The sequence below is a fragment of the Paramisgurnus dabryanus genome, chromosome 15, assembly GCF_030506205.2.
Source record: "Paramisgurnus dabryanus chromosome 15, PD_genome_1.1, whole genome shotgun sequence".
Taxonomy (NCBI): Eukaryota; Metazoa; Chordata; class Actinopteri; order Cypriniformes; family Cobitidae; genus Paramisgurnus; species Paramisgurnus dabryanus.
The window spans coordinates 30,117,248-30,135,411 of record NC_133351.1 but is presented as its reverse complement, the minus strand read 5'-3'; the positions used below and the strand labels follow the sequence as shown (position 1 = coordinate 30,135,411).

At 42.3% G+C, this 18,164-nt stretch overlaps 1 protein-coding gene across 1 annotated transcript in view; it reads left to right on the top strand.

Moving 5' to 3' along the window:
• dnajc15 (DnaJ (Hsp40) homolog, subfamily C, member 15) overlaps positions 1 to 12,783 on the top strand; it is a 38,065-nt gene extending 25,282 nt beyond the window's left edge. Inside the window, exon 6 of the mRNA XM_065293020.1 lies at positions 12,374 to 12,783. Within this exon, the coding sequence (XP_065149092.1) occupies positions 12,374 to 12,444 (71 nt within the window). The 3' untranslated portion in view covers positions 12,445 to 12,783. The remainder of the gene's footprint in view (positions 1 to 12,373) is intronic.
• The last annotated feature ends 5,381 nt before the right edge of the window (positions 12,784 to 18,164 follow it).

Genomic DNA, 18,164 nt, shown 5'->3' with positions numbered 1-18,164 from the left:
AATTAAATATATTTTCAACCGCAAAAAATAGTTATAATTTTTTACTTTATACATACCTATACATTTTAAACAAAGATTTATATTTTTTTGCCATATGGGTTGTTAAATTAGAAATAATTTGTTGCCCCTGAAAATACATTTTGAAATGTATGTTATAAAGGTTAAAAAGAAATATATTTTCAAATTCAAAAATATATTTAATTAAGCTTTACTTTCTGCAAAATGTATTTAGCATATATTTAAAACAAAGAGAAATTTATTTTTTTTGCCGTATGGGTTGTGCTCCGCTACTGTCTGCAAAATAGTTTTTGCCCTGGTGTCTTTAAGTGCAACGTCTCAACCAATAAACTCTTTGAGCGCGTCTTTATTTTTCTTGGTCATCGCGTTCGCTGTGTATTTCTCTTCAAGGTTAATGGCCTCACCTTGCCTTTCTCTGGTTTTTCCCTTCTTCATGTGTATTTGTCACAGTGCTCAGGGTTGCTGTGCGTGTGTGTATGTGTGTGTCAGCTCTTGTTTGCTCCTGTACAGCACTATTACTCACTGTGAAATAAGCGATGGGCTTTGTGATTCTATCTGTAGAGAAGCGATAAGACTGCAGAGAGGACATCCAGCAGAGAACGTGTGCCATATTTGTCCCATCCTCCAGCTCTGCTGAGAAATCCTTTTATTACAGTGCTGTTAATAATGGTGTGCAAGGTACCTGGGCCATTTGTTGTACCAGTGGAGCGGTGTGATGTATTAAAAGCTCCATGAAATGACAAGCACAGTTGTCTTTACTGTGTTTGTTTTTCTTATTGAGAAGGAAAGTTGGGCTGATTCATATTAAATAAGGAGGATGCATACCGGTAGCCTGGGTGCCAGCCGATCTTAGCCCCGCCCACAACATTTTGAGGAACGATGACAACGTCAGGCTAGCATACCGGGCAAAAAGCGCATGTCAGACAATTTGCAGGTATCGCACACCAAATGTGCACATTCATTAGCTTAATGTAGTCTACGCATTGCCCGAAAATAGTCCCCTCCTATTAAAAGATACTAAGGGGCCATTTTGGGCATGCTGCGTAATATCATTGTGCCTCCTGCAGCCATGGTACAGCAGCAAAGTCCTTGATTATTACACCAGAATGAGAATATAGTTCCTAGCCATATCTGCCTAGAAAATCACAACTTTAAATTTTCCGTTGGTCTCAGTACATGATGTAACTACAGAAGAGTCAAGATTTAAATAGGAAAAATATTGAAACTCTTTGGTCATTTTTGAGCGCGATGCTAATGGTCTAATCAGATTCAATGGATTATGCTAAACTATGCTAAAAGTGGTACCGCCAGAACCGGAGATCGGCTGAATGCATTCCAAAACTGTAAAAATCAAATGTTTAAACCAAGGGGAGCTGAAAAAAGTGAAGTGTCCCTTTTAAGAAAAATAAATAAAATAAAAATTTGGAATCTTAATGAACTGGGCGGTTAGTGAGCTACCAAGAATTATATTCCTCCTGATTTAATTGTACTTGTTAAACAATGCATACTAGTAAATTAAGGTCACAGTTGTTCTGATTACATTTAATGTCAAGGAGCATACATGTCACATTACAATAAAAATATGGCGGATGCAGTATGTACTGTTTTTAACACTAAAGCAGTAGGTACTTCATCTAATTCAGTATGTATTGTCAAAGTACGCAGCGCAAGCTTTCATTTTTGTGGCTAGTCTGTCTTCAGGGAGAGTAATGACCAAATAACAAGTGCATTAAAAGCATTGTAATAATATTCAGAATGCTGCTTAGTTTTAGTCTTCATCAGTAAAGTTTCAGCTCATAGTTTGGTCAAATATGGACAAACTTAACTGTAGGGTTATAAATAACTTAATGCTGGGTTGTTGTTACCCAACAATGGGTTAAAACAACCCAACATTTTTTAAAGTGTAATTAAATCTCTTTGACATAAAGACAGATTAGCAGACTCCACACAAGCCTTGCTCCAAGCTACCTACCTGTTCACTCTCGTGTGTGTGTGCCAATTTATTACTGTTACCTTTCTTTGTGCGTGTTTGTGTGTGTGTGTGTGTGTGTGTGTGTGTGTGTGTGTGTGTGTGTGTGTGTGAGAGAGAGAGAGAGAAGGAAAGAGAGTACAAAGTGAATCCTGAAGAGGGGATGATTTTTTTGTCTATCAACTGTCATGACTGCTGGGTGATCGATGGCTGTGTGATCTGTGTGTGTGTGTTGTTTACCTGTGGTGCCGGTTCCTCGTGTGTTCACTAACTCCGCCCCCTTGTTTCAGTTGATTGTTCACCGGTGGTGTCTCGTTTACCTTTCCCTTTATATTGCACGTAGTCCTGTCCTTTGTTGCGCGCTCATTGTTTTATCACAGTCCTGCTGCCCTGCCTTGTCTTGTCAGTCGCTCTCTGTCTTTCCCTTTGTTACCCCAGGTTTGGGTTTCGGCATTCGGGGACACGTCTTCACCCGGACCGCTCGCTTGTTGGAGCATTGGATTATACTGACTTTGTTTGTCTCTCGACACAGCTGGTTCGCTTCGTTTCTAGGCGGTATACCAGCTGTCTCCCTCTCTCCGGTTTGCATCATCACCCGTGAGTGGAGTTCACCCATTTTACCTTGTGGATTATATTGACTCTAATTACTGTTGTTTCTCGGAACCACTGGTTCGCTTCGTTTTTAGGCGGTGACCAGTGGTTTCCGGGTGGTCCTTCATCATCTGGATTACACAGTGGATTATCCGTCTGAGAACTTGGACTTCCATCTCCGCCTGTCATCCACCTTCAGGGCGGCGTGTTTCATCCCTCTGTTGCGTGTGGTGGCAGTGCTGGCGTTCTCGACGGAGCGCGTGGGTGGCTCTCTCTTCCTTTGGATCTGTACTGAATTATTGTGTAGCGCCGACTCACTCTCCCCTACTGTGGGAGTGATTCATTCCCACAGTAGTGATTCCATCGGAGTGAGTCAACGGGTGTACGCCGTGTGTGGATCTACCAGTGACTTGCTCTCCTGTTTTCTATATTTTTCTAAATAAACTATTTAACTTGCACTTGACTCTGAGTCCGTTTCCTGACAGATGAGCGCGCCAAATATGGAGTCAGCAAGTTTAGAGAGTCGGGAGGTACAGACCGCCCTTCACCAGCAGGGGGCGGCCATCGACCAACATTCGTCGTTATTGTCTGCTGCTGCCAGAGATTTCAGCATCCTGTCTGAGCAACTGAAAGAGCTCAGCAATCGCTTGGACCAAGTGACTCCTCACCATGAAGCCCCAACCTCATCCGGAGGAGCCGCTTCATTTGAACGGGAGCCACACACGGCTACACCCCCCACCTACAATGGCGATCCCAACACCTGCAGATCCTTTTTACAGCAGTGCTCTCTCGTCTTCGCACTCCAGCCCCGTCGATTTTCTTCATCCACTTCCAAGGTGGCCTATGTCCTGACATTACTCACTGGAAGGGCGAGAGACTGGGGTATGGCCGCCTGGGGGGCTAAAGCTCCTTTTACTTTTTCATTTGAGGCTCTCGAGGAGGAGATGTTAAAACTATTTGACCGCTCACTCAAGGGAGACATGGCAGCGGCTGAGTTGGTGAGATTACGGCAACGTAATGACTCTGTGACTGATTTCGCCATACGATTCAAAACGCTCGCTATTTGCTGCAACTGGAATGACGCGGCATTAAGAGCACAGTTCCTCGAGGGTCTCACGCCAGGTATTCAAGACGAGATTGCACTGAGGGAGCCACCCACGTCCCTGGAAGCTGTCATCGATCTGGCTCTGAGGGTCGAGTCTCGCCATCGGCAGAGAGATCTGCGTCGCTCATTTCGCCACCTGATGTCAGAACCAGGGGAGATCGCTTCAGAGACGCCCTCCGAGGAGCCTATGCAGCTGGGCAAGTTCCGAATTTCTGCTGGAGAGAGAAGTCGTCGGCTATCTAATGGCCTCTGTCTGTATTGTGGCAAGCCGGGGCATCTGGCGGCCACCTGTCCGGTAAAAGCTCACGCCCGCCGATGAACCTGGGAGTCTCGGTGGGCGCATCGTCATTTAAATCTCCCGTAAGCAGCACCACACTACCTGTCATGATTAACTCTTTTTCGTCACAGGCGTTGCTGGATTCCGGTGCGGAGGCGTGTCTTTTGGATGCTGGGTTGGCCAAGTCCTGGGGTATTCCATTCATCCCTCTCTCCTCCCCTTTGTCTGCCTGGACATTGAAGGGCCAGCATATGGCTGTGATCACGCACCGCACACCCCCTGTGAGTTTGTTTGTTTCTGGCAATCATCGTGAGGAGATTGAATTCTACATCTTAGAAGATTCACAATCGCCAGTCATTTTAGGTCATGACTGGCTATCCAAACATAATCCTCACGTTGATTGGCAGAACAATGTTGTGTTATCATGGAAGTCTTCGTGTTATGTTTCTTGTCTTGGTCCTGCTCCCTCTCTTGTCTCTTGTTCTGTCTCGCAGGTCCCGGCTATCGATCTCTCAGGGGTCCCGGCGGAGTACTCGGATCTGTATCAGGTTTTCAGTAAGTCCCGGGCCACTTCTCTGCCTCCTCATCGGTCGTATGATTGCGAGATTAAACTACTTCCCAACACTTCTCCGCCTAAGGGTCGCATATTTTCCCTAGCTAAACCAGAAAGAGAGGCTATGGATAAGTACATTAATGACGCTCTTAAAGCCGGTCTCATTCGCCGCTCCTCGTCTCCAGCCGGTGCTGGATTTTTCTTTGTAAAAAAGAAAGACGGGTCTCTTCGTCCGTGCATTGATTATCGAGGGCTGAATGACATTACTGTTAAGAATAAGTACCCCTTGCCTTTAATGTCATCAGCATTCGAGTTATTACAGGGAGCGCGCGTATTTACCAAATTAGATCTGCGCAACGCTTATCATTTGGTACGTATTAGAGAGGGCGATGAGTGGAAGACAGCCTTTAATACACCTTCTGGACACTGGGAATATTCCGTTCTGCCGTTCGGTCTTTGTAACGCTCCAGCTGTCTTCCAGACCATGGTCAATGAAGTGCTGGGTGACATGATTAACAGATTTGTCTTTGTGTATCTCGATGACATTCTCATCTTTTCTCCCTCCATGCAGATACACACTCAGCACGTTCGCATGGTTTTACAACGGCTATTAGAGAATCAGCTATTTGTTAAGGCGGAGAAGTGCGAGTTCCACAAAAAGTCGGTTTCGTTTCTGGGTTTTGTCATTGCCGAGGGAGAGATTCGTCCCGATCCCGCTAAGGTTAAGACGGTTGCCGATTGGCCAGTACCCGACACTCGGAAGGAGCTTCAGCGATTTCTGGGGTTCGCCAATTTTTATCGGCGTTTCATCAGAAATTTTGGTCAGATCGCTAAGCCTCTCACCGCTCTCACTTCACCTAATGTATGTTTCCGTTGGAGTAGAGAGGCTCAGGAGGCCTTTGATGTGTTAAAATCCCGGTTCATCTCTGCACCTGTCCTCTCTATTCCCGATCCGGCTAAACAATTTATAGTGGAAGTGGATGCATCTGATGTCGGGGTAGGCGCCGTCTTATCACAGCGATCGTCTATTGATGGGAAAGTACATCCGTGTGCTTTTTTCTCTCACCGGTTAAACCCAGCAGAACGTAATTACGACATAGGGAATCGGGAGCTGTTGGCGGTTAGACTCGCTTTGGGTGAGTGGCGTCACTGGTTGGAGGGAACCTCGGAGCCCTTTCTGGTCTGGACGGATCATAAAAATCTTGAATATATCCGTTCGGCCAGAAGACTAACATCTAGGCAGGCTCGTTGGGCACTCTTCTTTGATCGTTTCAACTTCACCCTCTCGTACCGGCCTGGCTCGAAAAATACCAAGCCTGATGCTCTCTCCCGTCTGTTCGAAAAGTCCGATTCGGAGAGGACGGAGACCATTCTCCCGGAGGGGAGGGTGGTCGGCGCCCTCGTATGGGGAGTCGAACAGCGGGTGAGAGAGGCCGGCCGGGAGGGGGAAGTTCCGGAGGGGTGTCCAGCGGGTCGCCTATGGGTTCCTGAGCGGTTACGTTCCGATGTCATCCGGTGGGGTCACGAGTCCAAATTTGTCGGCCATCCAGGTATTCGGAGAACGCTGGCTGCCGTCCGTCAGCGTTTTTGGTGGCCTTCTATGTCCACTGACGTCAGACAGTTTGTATTAGCCTGTTCGGTTTGTGCTCGTAATAAAGTATCTAATTTACCACCCGCTGGTCTGCTTAAATCTTTGCCCGTGCCCTCCCGCCCCTGGTCTCATATAGCTCTTGATTTTGTCACCGGCTTACCGGCATCTAATGGTAACACTGTTGTTCTAACTGTGGTGGATCGTTTTTCGAAGGCGGTTCATTTCATTCCCCTGCCCAAGCTACCTTCTGCAAAAGAGATGGCTCAGGTTTTGATTAATCACGTTTTTCGGTTACATGGTATTCCGACTGACGTAGTGTCAGATAGGGGTCCTCAGTTCATCTCTCGTTTTTGGCAGGAGTTTTGTAGACAAATTGGCGCCACGGCCAGCTTGTCGTCTGGTTATCACCCGCAGACCAATGGGCAATGCGAACGGGCTAATCAGGATCTCGGTAGAACGCTCCGCTGTCTGTTGTCACAATATCCGAATTCCTGGTGCGATCAGCTCCCGTGGGTTGAATATTCTCATAATTCTCTTCCCGTTACGTCTACCAATTTGTCCCCGTTTGAACTTTCCATCGGTTATCAACCTCCCCTGTTTCCATCACAGGAGCCCGAGGCAGCGGTTCCGTCTGCGTTAGCTTTCGTACGCAGGTGCAGACGCACCTGGAGGAGAGCTAAGACACTGTTATTATCTAATTCCAGACGAACCAAAGCTGCAGCTGATCGTCATCGGCGACCTCCACCCCGTTACGTTTGTGGTCAAAAGGTATGGCTTTCTACCAAGGATCTGTCTCTCCGTGAGCCTTCTCGTAAGCTGGCTCCGAGATTCATTGGGCCATACAGTATTTCTAAGGTCATTAATCCGGTGACGATTAAGCTTAAGTTACCCCTTTCTCTTGGTCGGGTTCACCCTGTTTTTCATGTATCCAAGGTTAAACCTGTGATGTTTGCTCGCTATAACCCCCCTGTCTCTGCCCCTAATCCCCCCGCCCCTCGTCTAGTGGATGGTGCCCCTGTCTACACTGTTAAGAGGTTACTAGACTCCCGCCGCAGGGGCAGAGGATTTCAGTATTTAGTGGATTGGGAAGGATACGGTCCTGATGAGAGGAGCTGGGTTCCGGGTCGGGATTTGCTGGATCCTGGGCTGATCGAGGACCTCCGTCGGCGACAGGGTGAGTTCCCCGGTCCGTCTGGTGCCGGTCGTGGAGGGGGGGCTACTGTCATGACTGCTGGGTGATCGATGGCTGTGTGATCTGTGTGTGTGTGTTGTTTACCTGTGGTGCCGGTTCCTCGTGTGTTCACTAACTCCGCCCCCTTGTTTCAGTTGATTGTTCACCGGTGGTGTCTCGTTTACCTTTCCCTTTATATTGCACGTAGTCCTGTCCTTTGTTGCGCGCTCATTGTTTTATCACAGTCCTGCTGCCCTGCCTTGTCTTGTCAGTCGCTCTCTGTCTTCTCCTTTGTTACCCCAGGTTTGGGTTTCGGCATTCGGGGACACGTCTTCACCCGGACCGCTCGCTTGTTGGAGCATTGGATTATACTGACTTTGTTTGTCTCTCGACACAGCTGGTTCGCTTCGTTTCTAGGCGGTATACCAGCTGTCTCCCTCTCTCCGGTTTGCATCATCACCCGTGAGTGGAGTTCACCCATTTTACCTTGTGGATTATATTGACTCTAATTACTGTTGTTTCTCGGAACCACTGGTTCGCTTCGTTTTTAGGCGGTGACCAGTGGTTTCCGGGTGGTCCTTCATCATCTGGATTACACAGTGGATTATCCGTCTGAGAACTTGGACTTCCATCTCCGCCTGTCATCCACCTTCAGGGCGGCGTGTTTCATCCCTCTGTTGCGTGTGGTGGCAGTGCTGGCGTTCTCGACGGAGCGCGTGGGTGGCTCTCTCTTCCTTTGGATCTGTACTGAATTATTGTGTAGCGCCGACTCACTCTCCCCTACTGTGGGAGTGATTCATTCCCACAGTAGTGATTCCATCGGAGTGAGTCAACGGGTGTACGCCGTGTGTGGATCTACCAGTGACTTGCTCTCCTGTTTTCTATATTTTTCTAAATAAACTATTTAACTTGCACTTGACTCTGAGTCCGTTTCCTGACATCATCCTTTGAGTCCTTTAAGCCAGGTCAAGGTCAATTTTGTTACAGTACTATTGTGTCAATCTTACAGAAATAATCTCTATTTTGCACAAGGTAGCCTGTTTGTGAGTGTTTTATTGTACAAGAATGATTCTCAGTTGTGATTTTATTCTGAATCATTACTGTTCATTTATTACAATAAATACAAATTATACTATAATTAATTTTTTGGAGTTTTTACAAAGATGTTAGATGGTCTAGTAGCAACAGTATTTAAACATTATCACTCTCATCAAGGAGTGATGAACAACCTCAATTTCTTTATTATTTACATTTAAAAGCTACATACAGTACATTGTGTTGTCTCTTCTTTAAGACATTCAACCCATCACACACGTGTCTTGATGCTACTACAGCAGTTCATAATGGATGTCACCACTGGAGTCAGTTAATCTGTATGCACTGTATGGACAAAGCGGCTTTGTTGATTTATAATGGGACTCATCTCAGATTGCAGATACAGGACTTGGTTGACTGAAGGTGAAAACATCCCTAGTGCAGAGTATGTCGAAGACCAATGAACCAAGCAGACATTTGCTACAAACATTACAGTTTATCTAAATAAAAATGGTATAATGTGAGAATACAGATGTTAAACCTTACAGAATACAAACCTGAATTACATTCAGGACATTTTCTCTTATAACACGTGTAAATGATCACTGACAAAGCCCTTGGGTAAAAATAGTATTATAAAACGGGCAGTTCTGGTTCTTCATTCTGATTGGTTGAAACGCGTTGTAAGCCGTGATAAAATACACCGGTAACCTCACGGTTCAGACCACATTACATAAGTATCACTGCGCCACTCTTGCTGCGTACTGATTTATGAAAATAAACACCACAGTCTTAAATCATATTTTTAATTTGTGTACAATTGCACAATTTATGCCGATATCCAGATAACTGTCAATAAATATTGTTGAGTCATCTCGTCGATAAAGAGAAAACGTTGTCTGAAGAGTTTATAAGTCAAGTTCATACGTCCGCTATTATCCACTGGGTGGCGATCTTACCCAACTTAAACACTGACGCATTCACTCAACACTAAAAACACAGCGTGTAAGTTTTGATGGCTCTGAATCTGGGGCCGTATTCACAAAGCATTTTATCTTATCACTAAGAGTACTCCTAAATCGCACTAAAAGATTTTAGCTAGGAGTTTTCTCTTAAAAGTTATTCACAACGCCTTTCAGACCTACTTTTAGTAAGGAAAAATGATAACTCCTAAACTATGAGTGAGTCTTCGTTGCTACGGATGACGTCAGTTCTCATGCACGAGCTGCCTCGCAATGACCACGGTGATTGGTTGTTAGATGACAGCTGTCATGCGTAACATAACACAGACGCACCAAATGTAATGGAATTACAACATTGAAATATGTCTGTGTCCTACACAAAATAATAATAGTAATGCCATCAAAATGCATATATTAAAGAAAAGTCGTGAATGAAATTAAATTAAATCAAATCAAGGTAGCCTAATACCCAAATGAAAACCGCCAATTGCCTAATAATTAAAAACGACATTACATTAACACTTGCTTGATTAATTGACATCCTATTAGCCTAAATAGACTACTTAAAGCAAGTAAATGTTGCCCATATTGAAGAATCCTAATGTAATAAATAAATGACGGTGGATTATGAACTCGCCAAAACGGAAAAGAAAGCCCAACTGGATGCAGGATCAGTTACTGCTGCTGTTCCAGTTGGTGCTGGAAAAAAGAAACGTAATAAAAGGGAAATTCGGCAATGATATATCAAGCAAAACTAAGCGTGAGACATGCAAGACAATGATGCGCGGGTCAATGTACAAAACAACCGGCACCCGACCAACGTTTTCAACTAACCCGTCCGCAAGTCGGACCGCAAAAAATCCGCGGGTGACCTCAGTCATCCGCTCATTTCGGATCAACCCGCGCATTACTGATGGGAGAGGATTTGTTGCAGATCAATGCAGCATTCCCGCTTGTGTCGCGGACCCCGGACGACTGCGAGAGGCGGTGGTATGCATTACTATCGCTGTACAGGGTCGAGATTGCAGCCTTTAAACAGACTAGCATGGCAACAGGTATGCCTATAATATTAAATATTTAATTTCATTATTGTTTCATGTAATTCTGCTTGCCATGAATGTAATGAATTATGAAACAAATGTTATAAACAATATGCTTACATTAAAGTGTGCTTTTAAGTATGTGCAATGCTTTTGAGTTGGTGAAACTGTCCATGTTAAGGAGGATCAGCACCTAAGACATTTTAAGATCCTTTGTGAATAGGTCTTAGTGAGTTAGGAGTCCTCTCGACTTCTTTTAAGCTGTCCCAGACTTAGGTGCTACTTTTAGGGCTAAAATGCTTTGTGAATTACTCTTAGTGAAAAAAATTAGGAGTCCTAAATTTAGGAGTGACACGCCCAGTATTTTTAGGAGTTGCTCCTAAATTCGCCAGTTAGGAGCTACTTTTAGCCTTAAAATTCTTTGTGAATACGGCCCCTGATCTCTTACATACACTCTAAAAAACAAACGGTGCTATATAGCACCAAAACAGTTGCTTTGGATCGTAACGATAGAAGAACCATTTTTAGTGCCATATAGCACCGGTGAAGAACCAGTGAAGCACCAGTGAAGCACCTGTGTAGAACCATATAGTGCTATGTAGAACCATATGTGGTGCTATATGGCCCCTATATGGTTCTACACTGGTGCTTCACTGGTGCTTCACTGGTGCTTCACTGGTGCTTCACTGGTTCTTCACCGGTGCTATATGGCACTAAAATGGTTCTTCTATCGTTACGATCCAAAGCAATTGTTTTGGTGCTATATAGCACCGTTTGTTTTTTTAGAGTGTAAGTTCTTCACAAAAATGGAATTATCTCTGCTTTTAGCTGAAAATTTGAGAGGTGATAAGAGAACAAATGAAGGTAGGATGATACGTTTTTTTTGTTTGTTTTTGTTTGAAAGCGGATGGTCTGTTCTTTCATTTGATATTTTATGTTTATATAAAGAAGATAATTTTTCTGCAAGGCATTAAACTAAAACTTGGTGGCAACTTTAAAAAAAAAAACGCTGACGGGGAAAGCATGCTTCCAAGCATATTTGATCATCACTGAAACATCAATGTTAATGTATAAATTAGATGAATGGTGATTTATAAAATAAACACCACAGTCTTAAATCATATTTTCATTGTGTCTTTGCTGCGTCTGTGTTGGTTGGGAACTGCGCTCTGTTTCAGTCACACTTGATTCTGAGGAACTACTTTGTTTGGCGGAAGAGTAATATTTGTACTAATGTAATTACACCTTATTTGTGTTTTATTTTATAAAATCCCTCTAACGTTATGCATATGAAGTAACCGTTTTATAAACGCAATAAACCCCCTCGAAGCAGTGGGGTTACAGTGCATTTTATAACAGCTAAGGGGGTTTTAGGCACGACGCGAACAACGCCCCTTAGCTGTTATAAAATGCACTGGTAACCCACTGCTTCTCGGGGTTTATTGCTTTACTAACACATCGAAAATAGCATTTGGGTTAAAAAATAAAAAAGTGTGCTTACAGTGTCATGTGTTTTAGTGTTGAGCCAATGAGTAGCCAAATCTATTGATTTTGTAAAACCTTTATTAGTCCATTACCTGATTCTTTATAAAAATGCCACCTAAAATTTAAATAGATACTTTAACAATATGAATTGACATTGCATTGCATTGCATTATCAAAATATAATGTGCATGCATTGTCAATCTCCGGTTATGTTGGGTAAAAGCTGGGAAAGCTTCATTATATTCTGGACATTTAGGACACGTCATGCGCTAGAGGAAAGATGGAAATAGTAAACGGTGCAGTAGGCACCCGGTGTGCCCATCACATGCTGCCAGCAATAGAACATTTATGTTTCCATCATTATGCCCGGACGGGGGCATGATGTCTGTGATTGGAAGGAAAAAGATTTCCAAGATGTGTTCAAAATTGTCAGTTCATGTCCTCATGAGCACTAGCATGTGAAGAGACCGCCATTGCATGCATTGGAAATACATTTTGGAGGTTACATGTGTCTGCAGAATCAAAAGAGAGAAATTACTGATGACATACTCATATAAACTGCTGCTTTTCCTGCAGGTGGATCTCCATACATAGCGGCAAAGATCAACGAAGCAAAAGATCTGCTTGACTCTGGCCCTCGGCGTTGACCCATCATTTACTTCATCAGAGTTACATCTACTTCAGTGCTGCCAGTACACTCATAAGCCTCCACAAGTCATCATTCTTCTGTGTTTTTCTGTTATGTCAGTGAACTCTCAACATATTGAATTCATTTCTATCTTTAAATGAATTTTAACACCACTTGAAAGCCACTGGGCAAAAGTAGATCCTTCTACAGAGATCCTTTGATTTTTTTTTGTTATTTATTTATTTGAGGCCACTTGAAATTCCAATGTACAGACACAAAATGCTTCCTATTATCCACAAGGACCACACAGTGTAAATGTTAGTTTTGGTTGCTGAATAAACTATTTTACAAATCCAAATGACACATTGTGAGTATTTTTGTGTCTGTCGGCACGCTACCATTCCCCCTTCTGGGCTTATGCTGATGCATGCAGTACAGATGCTTGTCTGGTCTGCATATTAGAGTTATCCATGCAGTAGTGGAGCAGTTGGGAATGAACAGAGGGACGTTCTGTACGCCTCGTCTCGGGCTGCTGATGTATAGCCGTTTGCTATTTGTCAGGCCTTTGGAGATTGATGTGAAGGTCAGGATACAACAACACGATGCACAAACCAATAACGCATTCATGCAACAGAAGTCACATGCATTAAACTGAAAAAGAAATCACATCTAGGATGCATTTATATCTTTGAGAGGCAAATGGTACATGCACAATGGAATTCGGTGTACTGGCTTCTATGTATAGCATTAATAGCATATGAAATATACTATAGCTGTAGCCAGATGACATGCTACACACTATGCACTATGAATAAATTAATTTTACAGGAGTATTATCATCACAAATGGAATGCTTCATGATTTTTTACTAACTGAAAGTTTAAACGGTTTTCTCAAATGACGTCAAAGGCATGACATACAAGTCAATAAAAATCTGTTTGTTCATCGTTCTTTTGATGTCAGTGTTTTATACATAAGCTATAAGTAAGCAAAACTGCCACCAGAGTGCATGAAGTGTCCAGTGCACCACACTTAATTGTTTTGGGTGATTGATTGCATCATCTGGGTACTTAAATTGCCTTTAAGTGCATTTTCAAATATAAGCATTCTTAATTATACTACAAAATAGCAACAAGCGTGCGATTTGGGATGCACCTTATGTTATTGACCGTACTACATGTTAGTGACATCCAGCTGAAATAAAGCATTTTTATATCCCATTTTGTCTTAAACATTGTCAGTCTACACGAATAAAGGTAAAATATGTTAAAAAAATGTTTGATTACAGTAATCTTAGCACTGAAATAAGTTTTTTTGCATTGCATTGCACAGTATTAAATGCTTCTATATCAAATGAATTTCTATTTTAAGTGCAGTAATGAATCATGTTTCTCATTACTTCAAAATCCAATCTGTTCTGCCACAGTTTTGTGACAAACCAAAAAACACCAACGTTGTGTTTGCGCCACTTCTTTTGCATCTGCCAGTTAAAGAGAAAAAGATATTCAGATATAAATTATATTAGACTTATATATTTAGGGCTCTATTTTAACGATCTGAAACGCAAGTGCGAAGCGCAACGCGCAAGTGAGTTTATGGGCGGATCTTGGGCGCTGTTGCTATTTTCCCGGCGTGAGAAATAACTCTTGCGCCGGGCGCAAATCAATAAGGGGTTGGTCTGAAGTAGGTTCATTGTTCATAGGTGTGGTTTGGGCGTAACGTCAAATAAACCAATCAGAACGCTAGCCAACATTCCCTTTAAACGCAAGGGCGCAAGTTCCATGGCGGGTTGCTATTATTATGACGGATTTACCAGGCGCACGCCAGGAGCGGTTCACAGCCGAGGAGACCGACGTCCTTGTACGGGGGAATCCCACGCTTGCCAGCATAAATCGGGCACGCCGTGTAACGGGAGGTGGATCTGCCTCAGGACTTGACGCCAGCAGAGGACATCGCTGCGTCCACCCTCACCGCTGAAAGGGTTTGGGGGCTTTGAAATCGGACCCAGTTTGCCCAAAAAACGCAAGCAAGGTCCAACCCCAAAGTACTCTTACAAATCAAGTTCATATACATTAAGGTTTCTTATGAAAACATTTTAACTATTATTTACATAAAATAAACGTAATACAGCCACACAACAAAGTTATGAAAATATTTTAATCGTTATTTGCATGAGAATAAATAAAAACTATCACCACAATGCTCACCACTATGATTCCCCTTATCTCGTGTATTAATATTTTTAAGTGTAACAATTTATGATTTGCAAAAATAACTGTTGCATCTGTGTAGATTAGATAAGCAAAGTGTATGCGCGTTGTGCACCCTATACATTATGGTCAAGCATGCGCCCTTAAAGGCGCTCTAAGCGAATAATGTGCGACGTCACTTCCTGTTGATGTTTGAACTGTTTTCAAACAGACAGAGCGTAGCTAACTCCTCCCCCTCCCCCTCCCTTCCGTGCTTTCATGAACGCGCCCAACCCCCACCCCCAAATCCTTCTTGTCGTTTATTGGCTGGAATACTTTGTTTAGTTTTGTGATGCTAGGTTTGGCCATTTGTTGATATTGCCGTTTGTGAAGCCTGGGCTGTCTACAGAGATCGCGTTTTTTTACAGTTTGATCAGCGGACAGGCAGCAAGCAGATAGTGAGGAGATGTTTCCGGTATGTAACAAAAAATGTTTTATGGTCTAAAACGCTTCAATTCGCTTAGAGCACCTTTAAAATAGCATAATGAACCACGCGCAACGCGCCACTGACTTTAGACTAGTTTTTTTTGGTTAGTAGCGCAATTGGTTTTTGAAACTGCAAAATAGCATAAGAGATGGTTTGCGCCGCAACACGCCTCCTTTTTGCGCTGAACCGCCCAGGGAGCGCAAGTTCATTCCCTAGTTTGCTGACGTGCATCTGTGGAGGGAAAAACCCCGCTGTGCGCCGGCGCAAAATACGAATGATACATGCGTCACTGACAAAGTCAATTGCGCTGGGTGCAAGATAGGGCCCTTACTGTTTTATCAAACCATGTCATTTAATTATATTAATAATGATTCATAATATTATTATAAAATGCTGAAATAAGTCATTTAAAAAAAATTCTCAGCTGTCAGTTTGAGATAAATATATATTGTGTAGTTCACAAACTAAAACAATACTGAAATCATAATTGTATCAAATCACATTATTGTTTTGAACCCCAAATCCTTTTCTTAAAACATTCTTCATTAACAATTATATTCAGTTATTTATAAAGTAATGTCATTGTAAAAAAAATCTAAGTTTGGTAGCTTGGCTCTATTTACTTTTACTGATAAGTAGCTTGTAGCTTATACAGTTTCAAGCTTCCCCAACCACTGCAAAAAAAAAAATTATGTCAGGGAAGGACTTGGATCGGCCCGATTTGTTTACCAAATGTTTTATTTGAGCTTGCAGCATGACTTTTAGTCTGGATTTATGAAGCTTTTATCTTTGTAGGTGAAAGCTTGTATAGCACAGCGAAGTGGCAAGCTTTTAAATATTTTCTTTAATGTCCTCTTACATTTAATGCCCTGTAATGAGGGAGACCCGCTAAGTGAATCATCTGTGTGAGTGTATGGGTACTATGGCCAACCCTTATCATTTTGTCCAGGGAACATTGGATTAAAGCAGCTGCCTTTATATATGTATACATAATCGATAAATTCTTAAGCTGTGATTCAGACAGAAGTTACACCAACTGCACTGTTTGTTGGTTTGTGCTGTTTTGACCCCCTTATGACAGCAGATATTTTTGGCCTTTGTGCTCGCTGTGAAACCGGCATGAAGTTCCTGAGCAAATCTGTTCACTGCAGGTCAGGGCTGATTTCCATTAAAGAATGTGTGCACTGTATAAAGGCTCAACTTAACAAAAATGTTTTGTTAATTCAACTTAAAAATATTAGTTAACATTTATGTAACTAATATTTTAAGTTGAATTAAAAAATTTTTTGAAGGCAACCGGATGGCTTACTTTGTTAAAGCAGACATATCATGCTTTTAAATCTGTCCTTTTTACATATAAATCATCTATTTGTGGTCTATATAAAGCGAAACTGCAATGCTTGGGTCTGAATTCCTCATTATTATAGCCCCACAGGCCCCCTTTCTACCCCTTTTCTGATGTGCATCTGAGAGCAACTCGTTTTGGTGCTGTCTTTTTAAATGCACGTCATACCCTGCCCCCTCTCCAGGTTGCAGAGGTGACACTCGGTTAAACTCCACCCCGTTCTGCCATTTTTGTAGTTTTATAGCAGAGATACGATTATCTAGCGGCACAGAAACTTTTTATTCACTCGTTATTCACAAAATGTCAACAACGGAAGACTTGTCCATCCAGCCTTATATGTTCGCGCCAGAGTCGGAAATGGAGTGAGATGAAAATGAAGACGACGAACCTGCAGAACAACGTCTTCATATGGAGGTATCGCAATGGTGTGTTAATGCCGGCTGTCTTATTTCAGAATATTAACAATTATAAAGTTGACTATTATTCTTAGTTAATTGGAAGTTGTTGTAATATGCTATAACTTAATCCCGGGTTGATGACCACATGCGACATCCACAGGCTACAGCCTTCGGATTGAGAAACAGCACTGCTAAACCATGACCACCGTGTACTTTACTGTTTTTAAAGTTATTTACAGCTTACCGAAGTGCTCTGCTCGGCGTCTCCAAAGATAGAAGTAATTGACCCCTCAATCAGACGAAGTCTATCGGCAAATCCTACTTTATACTGGTGGAGGTTGGTGAAATAGTTATCCTTGAAGTGCTTCGCGCACTAAAAAATGACATTTCCGTGAAAAATAAAACTCAACCAGGCACAGGTTCAACAACCGAACATTTTGATTTACTCTCTCGTAACTTCTGCATCCTTGAGCTTGGACAATATCACAGCGAGAAATTGAAAATGTGGGATTGCTTGTAGTGTTGGGCTGGGAGTCGATGTCCTTATTTGACAGTTCCGCTGCAAATACTGTGACGTAATTGTTCAAAAAACGTAATAGATAATAGAAAAATCAGAACCGGTTGGAAAATATGACCAAAACAGAATATAAAGATATCAACAAAGCACCTGAAGAGACTAATTTCAACTTTTATGTACTTCTAAACATTACAAATATACAACAAAATGCATTTAAGAGCTAAGAAAGTGGATTTAGCATGATATGTCTCCTTTAACCAACAAATCTTTTTACGTTATACTGTTTTTTTTGTCTTGTTTTTTTTTCATTTTCGTTTTTTACAGATCTTTAATATAACCATATGTAATGCACTGGTTTGAGGAACTGTGAAAACCCCTAAAAAGTTGAATGTATGCTTAATACTTCATAAAAGTCAAAATAACATCTTGCACATTTGAACTACACAAAACCTCTTGGTGTACTTGTGCCAACCTTTAGACAGTAAAAGATTTTTAATTATCAACATTTTTTGCTGTATTATTATGATTAAGTCTTCACTGTAAAAAATAAAAAATGTTTTCAGTTACAGTAATGACGTCTGGATTCCTGAATTTTCAATGTTTGGAAAGTATTGATGTTTTTCCCTACATTGTGCAATATAGGGTTTTTTGCTAATGTATGTTGCATAATCATCTCAAGCACATTTTCAAGCATGTACAGCTTGACCCAGGACCTTATTATCTGTGCAGGATGTAAATTTATGTATTGGTTTCTGCATGTTTTTCTTCCGCTTTTAAAACTATTCTCGCCTTGAGTTTGGGTT